At 40.8% G+C, this 13,573-nt stretch overlaps 2 protein-coding genes across 2 annotated transcripts; both read left to right on the forward strand.

The window, feature by feature from the left end:
- The first annotated feature begins 1,132 nt into the window (after positions 1 to 1,132).
- Positions 1,133 to 11,482, forward strand: LOC108670019 (PDF receptor). Its single transcript, XM_018157461.2, has 11 exons — positions 1,133 to 1,307; positions 1,826 to 1,936; positions 2,340 to 2,488; positions 2,823 to 2,926; positions 4,999 to 5,161; positions 6,054 to 6,156; positions 7,080 to 7,188; positions 7,445 to 7,514; positions 8,607 to 8,701; positions 9,849 to 10,032; positions 10,219 to 11,482. Exons 1-11 carry the CDS (start codon positions 1,259 to 1,261, stop codon positions 10,369 to 10,371), a joined length of 1,290 nt encoding a protein of 429 aa, XP_018012950.2. The 5' UTR covers positions 1,133 to 1,258; the 3' UTR covers positions 10,372 to 11,482.
- LOC108670010 (mucin-1-like) lies at positions 11,277 to 12,952 on the forward strand. The gene is made up of 2 exons (XM_018157452.1): positions 11,277 to 11,296; positions 11,746 to 12,952. Exons 1-2 carry the CDS (start codon positions 11,277 to 11,279, stop codon positions 12,950 to 12,952), a joined length of 1,227 nt encoding a protein of 408 aa, XP_018012941.1.
- Positions 12,953 to 13,573: the final 621 nt, after the last annotated feature.

The raw sequence follows: 13,573 nt of genomic DNA on the forward strand, positions 1-13,573 counted from the left end.
AATGTATCTGCTGTAAACTCGCGATGTTGCTTGCTGAACCTGTTCACATAATTTCGTAATCTCGTAACACGTTCAGAAGACGAATGCGGTAGTGATGATATGGTTGACTAGGAAATGGTTGCTTGTATTCCAATTCTCTTCGAGCGGCAACCAGCGGCCGTCTACCAGCATCGGATGAAAGTAATGCCCTAAATTTTAGCAAAGAAAGCCATACAGCCATTCGTTGTTGCAGCACGTGCTCTAAAGTGGGACGCTTCGCCGGTTCTGCAGTGGATACGTCGGAAATGCGGTGGAGTTCCTCCGGCACAGCAGTGGTTGTAATGCTTTGTCATTGCTGTGGAGTTTCACCGGCACTCCACCGTTACCGCAATAGAGTTACATACAACCTGCACCGTTGTTGTGATCTAGCGTAATTCGTTGCAAGAAGTGATAAGCGTAACCCGACATAAAATAATCAAGCGATAAGACTTAGTTATGTAAACTACCTACCTTTAACTTTTATTTGCATTAAAAATACATGCTTGAGCGTTTCAAAACATTCTTGAGCGTGGAATCACACCTGTTCATTCTGGAACCAACGCCATTGCGGCCCACATAGAAAACGACGCACGACGACCATAAGGCATATCAAACTGTGCAGGCTGACGTCCGACGCATCACGTTTCAGCAGGAAGTGTAAGGTGAGTAAAGCGTGACCGGCGGGCCTCAGCCTGGCTTATTAGCGCGCGCCTGCTGCCTATTCATGTTGTTCTCAGGGCATCGCAGTCAAGTAGGAGCATATGTGCTTGTACGACGTGTATTTCGAGGAATAGGCGCTTGTACAACGTGTGATTCGAATAATTGGCGCTCGTCCAACTTGTGGTTTGAACCAAAGGCGCTTATTCGACGTAATTCAAAGCAAAGACGCTCGTACGACGAGTATTTTGAACCATATGTGCTTGTACGACGTGTAGTTAGAAGCAATGTAGCTCGTACGACGTTTAGTTCCAATAATATGGGCTCTTACGACGTGTAGCGTCGGTGAAATGTGGCGTGCTGTAATTACCGAGCACTGTTTGTTACCCAGCTTCAGTTGATGTGGTCGCTTCAACATTTCTTTTGTTCTGGATCACTGCCATTTTCCTAACATATATCTTTCTCAAAGTTCAGAAGTATGTACATCCTATTATAGTCAGTAATACACCGGCTTTGCATTTGAGGTGCGTAATAATCGTTAAATGTCAATTTTTACTTTGTGCCGTTGGAAACATTCCATGTGATGGACGCCGAGCTCTGCAGCTCAGACCCTACGCCAGCTACATATAACGGTCAGTGTAAATCGAGCCAAATCCCTGATGTGGATATATCATCATATGGATTTTAAAAATTAAGTTCGTATTTTTTTAATATTTAGCATATGCTTGCGTGCTTGATTGATGATCACAATGCTGCACTTTAATCAGCTATCAACGAATTGTTCATTAAAAATCAACCTGAAAACAATGGAACCGAAATTACGGTTCTGTCTCAACCTGTAAAATATGAAGAGATGAAGTGATATATATTTGATTTGCAAATGTCATGGCATATTTTGCAAATTTGGCGGTATGCGCATTTTTAGCGAAATCCGTCGCAAGTCAAAGTCAGCGTTATCTAAAGCTGTGTCAATTTTGTATACATTTCTACTAATATTTTTTACTAATTACCCAAATAAGAGCTCACTTAAGTTTTTAGCATTCTATATCAATTTTTTATTTTAAGTGAACAAGGTATTCAAATATCAAGTCTGATAAGAGCTGTGCATGTGGTTGACGCGTGTGAGTGTCGTGTTGCGATCGAACAACAGATGCGCAGCGCTGCCCTGCAGTGTGGGACGGCGTGCTGTGCTGGCCCCGAACTACAGCTGCCGGTCTCGCTGTTGTCGCCTGTCCTGCTTACAACGGCTTCGACACCTCGCGTGAGATTACGCATATTCTAACCTGTAATATTTTTTACACCATGTTAGAACTAACACACCAATTGATAATTTTTCCAAACCTGATAAGATGTAACAGCTCTAATTGAAAATTCATAGATATTCATAAAATGCAGTATTTTCAATTAAACATTCAATTTTTGGTTCTCACTTCTTGTAATCATTTATCAAACTGTGCCACTGCAGCTCATATTTCAAATGTTTATTAATACAAAATTTTAAATTTTACATGACAATTCCAGAAATATAAACATTTTACCAAACAAAACAATGGCAAAAATATAACTGCGCTGTACCTAATCTGTGAGCAGTAAAGTATCTCTGCAGACACCACAAAATTTCCGCGACAGCGAACAATTCAAAGCAATTTCAGTGCCGTTGCCAGGAAGTGTGAGCAGGAATTGCACCGCTGAGGGCACCTGGGCTGACTTAGGCCAAGACAACCTGACGGAGTTCTACATGACTTGCCTGACGCCTGAGGTGCTCAACCTCCTGAAGACGGTCAGCGAGGCAGGGGGACAGCACCAGCTCTTGGTATGATCCTTTACTGCAGCCGAGCTTTGAAGAGCAAATCAATATAATTAGTTTTTATCGATATTCTTCAAGGTTCCTTTTTTATAGAGTTATGTTTCCTTCAGCCCGCGGTAAGACGCTTTGATGAGGAGATAATTATTTTGTCATGTCATAGAAATTTGATCATAACATTCTGCAATTTATAATTTAAGTATAAAAAACTTAAAACCCGCACAGCGAGATTATGCACGAGAAATATGATATTACAAATGGCAACGTAGTGTATTGACAAATTATCCTTCCTATGCAAATTGTAAGTTCTGAATGAAAATTTCTCGTATAATTTTGTGGGCAGCTAAAAATGAAAGTCGCAAAGGCAACAAGAATCGTCGAATTCATCGGTTTAATTTTATCGCTAGCCTCGCTGTGGATCTCCATTGCAATATTTTCATTCTTCAGGTACGGAAACTCTTAGAGTTATTGACGTGTGGCCACTAATATAAAATATTAGTTTTTTATTTTAGATTTACCAGTGCAAACGAAAATTATTGTTCGATCTATTGACAAAACTAATGAGAAAATTGTCAATGAAACGAATTCTCTGGTCTTCAATGAAACCTGCTTGAAGGAACAAATTTTGCCAACCTATACTAATATAAAATAGTTTACTCCACGTGTATAGCATCACTGCTGATGCTACCAGTGCACGATACTGTCAAAGCCAACTTGCACAAAAAATTGGCAATGTATAAATAATTATTCAAATTAATAGTAATTAAAATCATTTCGATTTTTTGTTGAAAATTCACGTTGCGATCAAATTGAATCGAGTATTAGCAAGGCATTATACATGCAGATGAGCATGACTAGGAGGAACAGAGTTGGTTTTGCAAATGTAAAGATGAAAAATGAAGTGAAGTTATACGAACATTATTCTATACTTACATTCTTCTTCACCTCTTATTTATATATTATACATTTTTGTAGAATGTATATAGTGAAGAAGAATGATGTTATAGATGATTAAAAGGTGAAATTCGGTTAAAAATAGAGCGAAAATTTTAGAGTTTAAAGCAGATATACTGTAAGTATTTTAGTATCCGAAACTTAACAACAATTTCGGTGGCAAGGTTCAGCGTTGACAGTTAAAGATGTAAGTATTATGGGAGCCGAAACTTTGCAATAGTTTTGAAGGCTTGATTCAACTATGGAAAATTTCGATCTTGGGCAAGGATTAGCTTTATTAAACAAGTTCGATACTTCTAGTGCTGCGTCTGTAGGAAATTCGGCCTGCTTTAAGTATTTCGTTTTGAAATCATCATGCTCGGACCTGGCCAAACCTATTGGACAATATACGAGCATGTTGGAAATTGCTGGTAGCTATTCGTTTTGAAAATTAGGAATCAGATCGAATATCAATCAAGGAAAGGAAGAAAAAATGCTAGAAGTGTTCTCTCCCAGTAGAAGGGCAGAATCAATGTGGATGACCAGAACATTTTTTCATTTATTTTCAAAAAGTGCTGTTGCAGTTTTACAAAAGCCAAAAAAAGTCACAAATATTTTGATTAGTGATATCCCAAATATCATATCTGGAACTGTCCGAATCTCACCTTTCGGACACTGGCACGGCAGGACCATGCGGTCGTTCTCCAAGGTTCAGTGAGCCTTAAATATTTCACTTACTAGTGAACGCAGCTCGATGAAACTTTGCACATGCATTTTTTTAGGCTTTAACGGCGATGTTTAGGTGGTGATAATTTTTCAGATCTTGTCTTCGTTTCCAAGTTATTCGGTCATACGGTCTAAAATTCTCAGTGAGCCTAATAATATATCTTCAATCCTATTGTTCAGGTTTGAACGAAACTTACCGAATTACTAGGAAACGAATGCAAAATCGAAGAAAGGATCACGACCTGAAAATCACCGTTATCGTCATATAAATGCATCTGCAAAGTTTCATCGAACTGCGTTTATTAATTTCGGTAACATTATAGACTCACTGCAAATATGACAATCGGCCTCAGAAATGCCGGTCGTTCCTCTGTATATAGCCGTATAACGCGCGAACGAAGGTGAAATACGTAGAACAAATTTTCATGACCTGAACATCACTGTTAGATGGTTAAGAATGCATATGCAAAGTTTCGTTCAAATCTATATAGTAGGATAGAAGATATATTAGGCTCACTACGAATTTTGGCCCGTATTAGCGTACAACTGACAAACGGAGGTGATATAGGAAAAATGATCACGCTGTAAACCTCACAGATAGGTTCTATTGAACATGAAATCAAGGTTTAAACGAGCTACGGCCAATAGCTTGCGAGTTATTATAGGTTCATAAAACCTTGGATACCAGCTGCGAGTCCTGCCATCAACATGAAAGCGTCCGAGAGGTTCTGTATCTCAAGCAAGAAGCTAAGAATCTAATAAAGGATGATATTTCTATCGGAATTAAGATAAAAGCCTAATTTTGTGCGTATGTAAATCTCATATATATCGATTGATATTTTAATTGAATTTACTCCAAGAACGCTGTTCAACCGTCGTACACGTATTCACCGCTGTTTGTTCATGGCAATGGTGGTGCACGCGAGTGTGCGTCTGGCACTGTACGTGGACCAGCTTATCGTGCGCCGTGACTTCAGCCTCGAAGAAGAAGCTTATCCTACCACGAGCGGCATCGAGAATAACGTAAGCTGCAATCGAGTGTAATATTACAGTAAAGTACGTCGGCGTTTGCAAAAAGGGAAATTTTGCCTGTCGCCAATTATTGTTATTTTCGTGATTTGTTCATATGTGATATAAAATGTGGCATTTGGACAAAGACCCCTTCAAAATTGATGTTGAAATATTTAGCGACTGGAATTTTACCATGTCCGTGGGGTTATGAGAACTTCACTTTTGGTAAGATCATATGCGTACTTATGTTCAGATTTGCTTAAATATGAAGGCACAGTGATGCTGGACTTGATATTTGAAAGACAAGAACGTCAAACAATGCTTAGCTAAGCTTTCTCTCGATTAGATAGACGCTGAAAATAAAAATCATCTGTTGTTAAATAAAAGACAATTATCTTCACAGCATTAATTATATAAGGATAAAGTGGAAAGTCTCTCCCCTCCCCTCTTCCTGTTCTCAGTTTTTAATCATTTTTACCGTGAAAATTGCATTCGTTGCATCTCCTCAGAAATTAAACTATAATTATAGACCAATGCTAGCAGACATTTTATATTTTTCGATCATTTACAGTTAATGCCGCGTACTAATTTCACCACAGCAATTATATCGCTGGCCTTCAAAAGAAACAATCTATTTTGTTAACAAAATTCAGGCACGACTTGCAGGTGATATGGAAAAAGCTTCTTAGTTATTATGTGGCAATCGAACCCCACAAATCGTAATTTTGACAAGTATTATACGTTTTTCTAGACGAGTGATGACTTAAGTACGGTTGTTGCAGAGTGGGGACTTTATGTGTCAAGTGAACATAACTATTAGATGAAATGCATATTCAAAGTTTTGATCAAATCCGAACGATAATAGTTTCTGACATGAACGATTTTGTACTTGCAATCCGAGCAGGAATGGTTGTGCAAGCTGTTCTACACGCTCCTCGAATATTCCAGAACATCGATGTTCATGTGGATGTTTGTTGAAGGTCTCAACCTTTATCAGCAGCTAACTAGTGAGTAAATATGGCCATAAAGCTTAAATAGTGACGGTTTTTTTTCTTTAAATTTAATGTTACAATGAATAACGTTGTGTTAGGTAAGTCATTGCCGCAACATAACGCCATCCACTGTCATATGTAAGATCATTTTCCGTATTAATGTGAACCAATATTGACTTACTAGTTTCTGGGCAAATTCTGCCAGCAGTTTCCTTTAGAATTAGAATTGTTATTTTTCAGTATTTCTTCAAATTCAGTTTCCTTTAGAGTTAGAATTGTTGTTCTTCAGTCTTTCTCCAAATTCAATTTCCTTTAGAGTTAGAATTATTGTTGTTCAGTCTTTCTCCAAATTCAATTTCCTTTAGAGATAGAATTATTGTTCTCCAGTCTTTCTCCAAATCATTATGTGGATTACTTAGTTTTTAGATTTAAAGTTTTCTTTCGCCGAGTCATTTTTGTTGTCCAACCTTTGGAGAATTTATTAGTGAAACCATAATGAAATGAGAAATATACTGCAGCTTGAACAAATAAAGTTTATTTTATTAAATCATAAATTTATATAACCGCTGTCAGATTACGTCATGAACCTAGTGTATCGCTGGAACTAACTTCGCCCTCGCTACACGTTGCCCCTCGGTACACGTTGCCCCTCGGTACACGTTGCCCTCGGTACACGTTGCCCCTCGGTACACGTCGCCCTCGGTACACGGCGCTTTTGATACAGCAAGCAATTCTATGTACAAAATAGCAACAAGCAATTCTATGTACAATACACTTGTTCAAACGCATCACAAAATAGACCCAGTCAAACAAAAGCTAATATTGGTCCGGAAAAAACTTCAACAAAAGTCTGAAAAATTCTAGACTTTCATGGGCTTTACATGATCCACGTTTTAAAGCTACAATAAAATATTTAAGTGTGTTTTTCAACTTGCCAGGCATGCGGCGCAGAACTAAATTTATTTACTACTACGTCATTGGCTGGGGAGCGCCTGTATCTCTGACGGTTGTCTGGCTCGCTGCCGTGGTTTCAACTAACAAATCCAAGTTAGTAAATTACTTTTCAAAAAATATAATACACATTTCTTCAGCATTCATATTACCAACACCATTTTCAGCAAACATAATTTAATTCCTTCAAATGCACTAATTTGCAAGTTTTTAAATTCGTTCTTTATAGTGAATTTTTATTTTAAATCTTAATGCCAATGGATACTTTGTTTACCAACATATAAAAATGTACGCTAAAATCATTGAGTTGCCAATGAATAATTGTTCGTGTATATTATTATTATTATTTCAGGTGTTGGTTCGCCTACAATCACTCGCCCATTTACTGGATCATTGAAGGACCGAGGATCGCAATTGTCCTGGTAAGGCATTCTTTTAATGAGGCGGTGTCGAGTTGTATAAAAAACAGTCATGAAATGTATGTGAATTAACTGTATAGAAACTGTAACTGTGAAGCGATGGTGTCACTGTAAAGTCTCTGCGTAGTAAATGTGCAGTAACTGTCCAAGAAACTGTCTTTAACTGTAAAGTAACTGTCTAAAAACTGTTCAGTAACTAGTAATTGTGTGGTACGCGTGCATGGCAGCAAGAGCGTAGCAATTGGTTCTTATCACGTTCGTTAAACTTTTCTTCCAATTTCGAATTGATGGGAATATATAATGGGTAAATTATAACACTGATATTATTTTATGTCCTGAATCAATGAGCTTCTTCTTCACGAGTGCTACTGGCGATATTCCTAAATTAAGTTTCCTAATCTGTTAAAATAAAGATCTGGCTAATCTTTTTATAAAATCTCTCAAGTAATAATAAGCTAATACTGATTGCATCCGCTTTATAATGGGGTCAGTGCTGAATATTAGGTGAAGATTAGGTCGTCGGTTCCTGATATGTTCAACCATCCTGCCACTGCGCCGACATGAATTTTCGTGTCAAGCTGCTGTCACGAACCAGCAACTCTCTGCTCCAATCTTGTTTATATGGTAACCATTAGATCATAAATTCTTTTAGTGTTATAGAGAACTTGAACTCAATCGTTTCTATTGAACAGGTGAAATTAGTGTTCCTTCCCTAGTGAACAGGTGAACTATGTGTTCCTTCCGTTTTGAACAGGTGAACTTGGTGTTCCTATTCTCATGAACATATGAACTTGGTGTTCCTTCCCTCGTGAACAGGTGAACTTGGTGTTCCTATTCTCATGAACATATGAACTTGGTGTTCCTTCCCTCGTGAACAGGTGAACTTGGTGTTTCTTCCCTCGTGAACAGGTGAACCTGGTGTTCCTTCCCTCATGAACAGGTGAACTTGGTGTTCCTTCCCTCGTGAACAGGTGAACTTGGTGTTCCTTCCCTCATGAACAGGTGAACTTGGTGTTCCTTCCCTCGTGAACAGGTGAACTTGGTGTTCCTTCCCTCGTGAACAGGTGAACTTGGTGTTCCTTCCCTCGTGAACAGGTGAACTTGGTGTTCCTCCTGGTGACGCTGCGCGTGCTGGTCGCTAAGCTCACTCACCGCCCTGACTGCAGCAGCGGCGAAGCGAGGCGCATGCGGTAGGTTGTGACAATTATTAGCGTGAGTCCAGTTATGAATAATATGCATTTAAAAATTACTTTTTAAAGACAACACTTCCAAAGAATCCAGTGTCTCCAATCTTACAAATGTACAATGAATTTCTCATTTAATTTTCGAAAATTAAAAAAATTAGTTTTTCAATTTTTTTAATATATATACATTTTTTTGATATATAAATTTTTTTCAAAATTATTTATTCTGTTAATTGATTCATGCATTGCCTCTGACTTCACACAAGTGTGCAAAATTTCAGATCAATTGGACAGGTAAAAGTTGTTCAAATATCAGTTATAAGATTTATAGCTGACAAAATTATTTTTTCAATTTTTTAATATTGAAAAAAAAATTTAAATTTTAAAAATCATTTATTTTGACATTTGATTCATGCATTGTCTCCAACTTTAAACAGGTGTGCAAAATTTCAGATCGATAGGATAAGTAGAAGTGTATTAAATTTCGATAAAGAAATTTCGATAAAGACAGACAGACAGACAGACAAAAAAGAAGTGAAGTTAAAGAGAAGTGTTGTAAAAATTATTTATATCGCTGTTGAAAAAGTTGCTGATGTGTCTACAAAAACATATTCATGAATAAATACAAAATCTCTTGACTCAACCGTGTTGATATTCATTGCATTGCTAACGCATTTTAGTGTTCACACAGCTTTACATCTTATCAGTAGTAAGTGAGAAATGGTCACAGTTGACCGGTGATGCGTCAACGTGGCCTTGGGCAGTTGTCAAAAAAGACGGTGCTTAAAACTTACTTCGGGCACGTGCTATACGTGGGGATCTTAATTAATCTCTGTAGTACAATACCCAACATTTCACGAACATAACGCCGGTGCATCACAGTCTTTGAATTTGCTCTCGTCAGTTTGCGGTCTTGCGGATTGAAAACAGGTCTCTTTAATCTGTTTAGTTTTGATATCAAAACAATTTTATTCCGGTGATTCAACTTAAAAGAAATTTCTTTGCGACGTTTAATGTCATTATATTATCTCCTTACTTCTTTTCAGTCTCGTTGCAATTTTTCGGTTTATTTAAACTTGAAGCGAATGTACTTTGTTGATTTAAACTTTAAAACGAAGATTTAATCATTTCGGTGAGTTTATCCTGAACACAGGAAAGCGTTGCGGGCGACGGTGTTGCTGCTGCCGCTGCTGGGGATCACGAACCTGGCGCACATGGTCGCCGCGCCCCTCCACAGGTCCGTCGTGGAGTTCGCCCTCTGGTCCCTCAGCTCCCACTTCCTTTCCTCCTTCCAGGGCTTCTTCGTAGCGCTCTGCTACTGCTTCCTGAACGAGGAGGTGGGCCTTCATGCGTGCTACTTGTTCTCTTGTGCGCAGATTTCAAATACCTCTGTTGAAAAAGCCTCATCATAGCGCAATAATGTTATTTATATCAAACAATTATGAGTATTTAGCTCACTGAATCGGTCCGAGATCCGAAATAAAAACTCGTTTGCAAACATGGACTCACTGTGAACGTCGCAGGTGCAGGCCGCTGTCAAGCAGAACTGGAGGAACCGCCACCTGCAGCGACGCTTCCGAGGGCGTCTGGGGTCGTGGGGGTCCACGGCGGCGTGGGGGTCCAGTGAACAGGCAACCCCCCATCCCCCAGCTGGAGGGGTTGTGGGGGTCCAGTGAGCAGGCAACCCTCCACCTCCCTTGCCAGCTGGAGGGGTTGTAAGGGTCCAGTGAGCAGGCAACCCTCCACCTCCCTTGCCAGCTGCATGGAGGGGTTGTGGGGGTCCAGTGAGCGGGCAACCCCACCCTGCGCAAGTTGCTTGTACGTCTGGCCGCTAGCAGTCAAAATTTGTTCTGCTTTTACAGTCACGTTGTAATTTCGCAATATTCTACAGTTGTGAGGGTGAACAGTCAAATTATCAAAGTTGTGGCTGGTGTTAATTGACTATTTAAGTTGTTCAGATAATTAATGAGTCCTGAAAAATAATATTTGATGAATAGAGGGACGCGTGAAGCCCAAAAATGTTTGTTTGTTTATTTTTTAAGAACTTGATTGACGGTGTCAGGGTCTACATCAACACTGGGAGAATAAAGGCGATGACATTTTTCGACACGCTCGAGCTTTTTAAAAAATTCCAAAATTACAGCTACAATGATTATAGGCCCTAAGAAGATATTTTTTCATTGTGTAAGGTTTAGAAGAAACTTGAGCAATTATTAACGATTTATATTTCCATAACAAAATATGAACGACGCAAAGTCCAATATACAGTAAACATTCTCAATACTGAAACTCAGTATAGTTATGGTACTATCCCCGCAGTCAACATCGAGAGCGCAGTTTGAGGCTCAGAAGAGCGATAACAACAAACTGCATCACCGATTTACACGATGTTTCCTCACTCCAATTAATACCTCCTGATACACTAAAAGCGAACATCTTACAATGAGTCTTCTTCTTTTTCGATGCACATGATGGCGTGTTTTCAACTTGTTCAACTCGATTCTAAGCGAGATAAATAATGAACAAATCCATTCACAAACACCGTCTTGAGTACGAGCTATAAGAAAGACATCTCATAGAAATGCGCTTCTCGTTTCACGGGTCAGAACCAAAATAGACTTTCGTTCGCAGGTATTTATATGGTACTTGACTTACAAGACTTACAACCTCATCCTTAGCCAACGCAGCAGATCAAAATTCGTCGATAATTACATTGGTTTCTCTACTCATAATACCTCGAAGTCTTTCGTGTTTTGCCGTTAACCACCAACACCACACGCACAAACATCGGACTAACCTTACTAACATCGGACCGCATGCACGAACATCGGACCACCCTCACCAACATCGGACCGCACGCACGAACATCGGACCACCCTCACCAACGTCGGACCACACGCACGAACATCGGACCGCACGCACGAACATCGGACCACCTTCACCAACATCGGACCCCCCTCACCAACATCGGACCAACCTCACCAACATCGAACCGCACATACGAACATCGGACCGCACGCACGAACATCGGACCGCACGCACGAAAATAGGACCATCTTCACCAACATCGGACCACCCTCACCAACATCGGACCACACGCACGAACATCGGACCACCCTCGCCAACATCGGACCACACGCACCAACATCGGACCACACGCACGAACATCGGACCACACGCACGAACATCGGACCACACGCACGAACATCGGACCACACGCACGAACATCGGACCACCCTCACCAACATCGGACCGCACGCACGGACATCGGACCACCTTCACCAACATCGGACCACCTTCACGAACATCGGACCACACGCACGAACATCGGACCACACGCACGAACATCGGACCACACGCACGAACATAGGACCATCTTCACCAACATCGGACCACCCTCACCAACATCGGACCACCCTTACCAACATCGGACCACCCTCACCAACATCGGACCACCCTCGCCAACATCGGACCGCACGCACGAACATCGGACCACCCTCGCCAACATCGGCTGGACCGCACGCACGAACATCGGATCACCCTCGCCAACATCGGACCGCACGCACGAACATCGGACCACCCTCACGAACCTCGGACCACACGCACGAACATCGGACCACACGCACGAACATCGGACCACACGCACGAACATTGGACCGCACGCACGAACATCGGATCACCCTCATCAACATCGGACCACCCTCACCAACATCGAACCCCACGCACGAACATCGGACCACACGCACGAACATCGGACCACCTTCACCAACATCGGACCACCCTCACCAACATCGGACCACACGCACGAACATTGGACCACCCTCACCAACATCGGACCACACGCACGAGCATAGGACCGCACGCACGAACATCGGACCACCCTCACCAACATCGGACCACACGCACGAACATCGGACCACCCTCACCAACATCGGACCACCCTCGCCAACATCGGACTACACGCACCAACATCGGACCACCCTCGCCAACATCGGACCATACTCACCAACATCGGACTACACGCACGAACATCGGACCACCCTCACCAACATCGGACCACACGCACGAACATTGGACCACCCTCACCAACATCGGAACACCAACATCGGACCACCCTCACCAACATCGGACCACACGCACCAACATCGGACAACACGCACCAACATCGGACCACCCTCACCAACATCGGACCACACGCACCAACATCGGACCACACGCACCAACATCGGACCACCCTCACGAACATCGGCTCGGTAGTCGCTCGGTAGTCCTTCATGGCTCGGTAGTCGCTGTGATCTCTCTCGAAGCATTCCAAAATTAAGTCAGATGATAAACACAGATTGCCTTTTATTAAAATTGGTAGAATAAAATTTATAAATGATCACTAAAATCACTGCCCACATAAAAAATTAATGTTCACACATATTATTGCGAGATTTACTTCATGCGTTCGAACTTGAGTGCTAATTTAAACATCAAACAAATGAAGATACATAATCATACATTTAATTTATTTTTGGAGTTCACTACCTTCATATTTTAATAAAATGTTTATGGATGGATGCCAAAGTTTCATAACAGTTTCGTTACAAGCAACGAAACCACCAGCGTACACTTCTTACGGAAAATCGAACTCGTAGCACCGAAACAGCCAATGAAATCACGAAGTTTCTGAATAAATGATGTGTATTCAGCATTTTGAAAAATGGTGTGCTGTAGTTTAATCATACCTAATATTTTGAACTTAATAAGTAAAATGTTAAAAAATTTACCTTCCAGTGAGCTACAAAGAGGTTGCTTATTTTTTTATATGAATACAAATATGCAAGAAAGCTTCTGGCGTATTTGTGCTGTCTTTATTTACGGGGATTTAAAAAG

The sequence above is a fragment of the Hyalella azteca genome, unplaced genomic scaffold, assembly GCF_000764305.2.
Source record: "Hyalella azteca isolate HAZT.00-mixed unplaced genomic scaffold, Hazt_2.0.2 contig1314, whole genome shotgun sequence".
NCBI classification, from domain to species: domain Eukaryota; kingdom Metazoa; phylum Arthropoda; class Malacostraca; order Amphipoda; family Hyalellidae; genus Hyalella; species Hyalella azteca.

Excerpts from the sequence above, each read along its gene's own strand:
- LOC108670019 (XM_018157461.2), top strand. The coding sequence starts at position 1,259 with ATGGACGCCGAGCTCTGCAGCTCAGACCCTACGCCAGCTACATATAAC. Across the intron at positions 1,308-1,825 it reads TACGCCAGCTACATATAACG|ATGCGCAGCGCTGCCCTGCA; the intron begins GTCAGTGTAAAT and ends ATCGAACAACAG. Across the intron at positions 8,702-9,848 it reads GGCGAAGCGAGGCGCATGCG|GAAAGCGTTGCGGGCGACGG; the intron begins GTAGGTTGTGAC and ends TCCTGAACACAG.
- LOC108670010 (XM_018157452.1), top strand. The coding sequence starts at position 11,277 with ATGCGCTTCTCGTTTCACGG. Across the intron at positions 11,297-11,745 it reads ATGCGCTTCTCGTTTCACGG|GACCATCTTCACCAACATCG; the intron begins GTCAGAACCAAA and ends GCACGAAAATAG.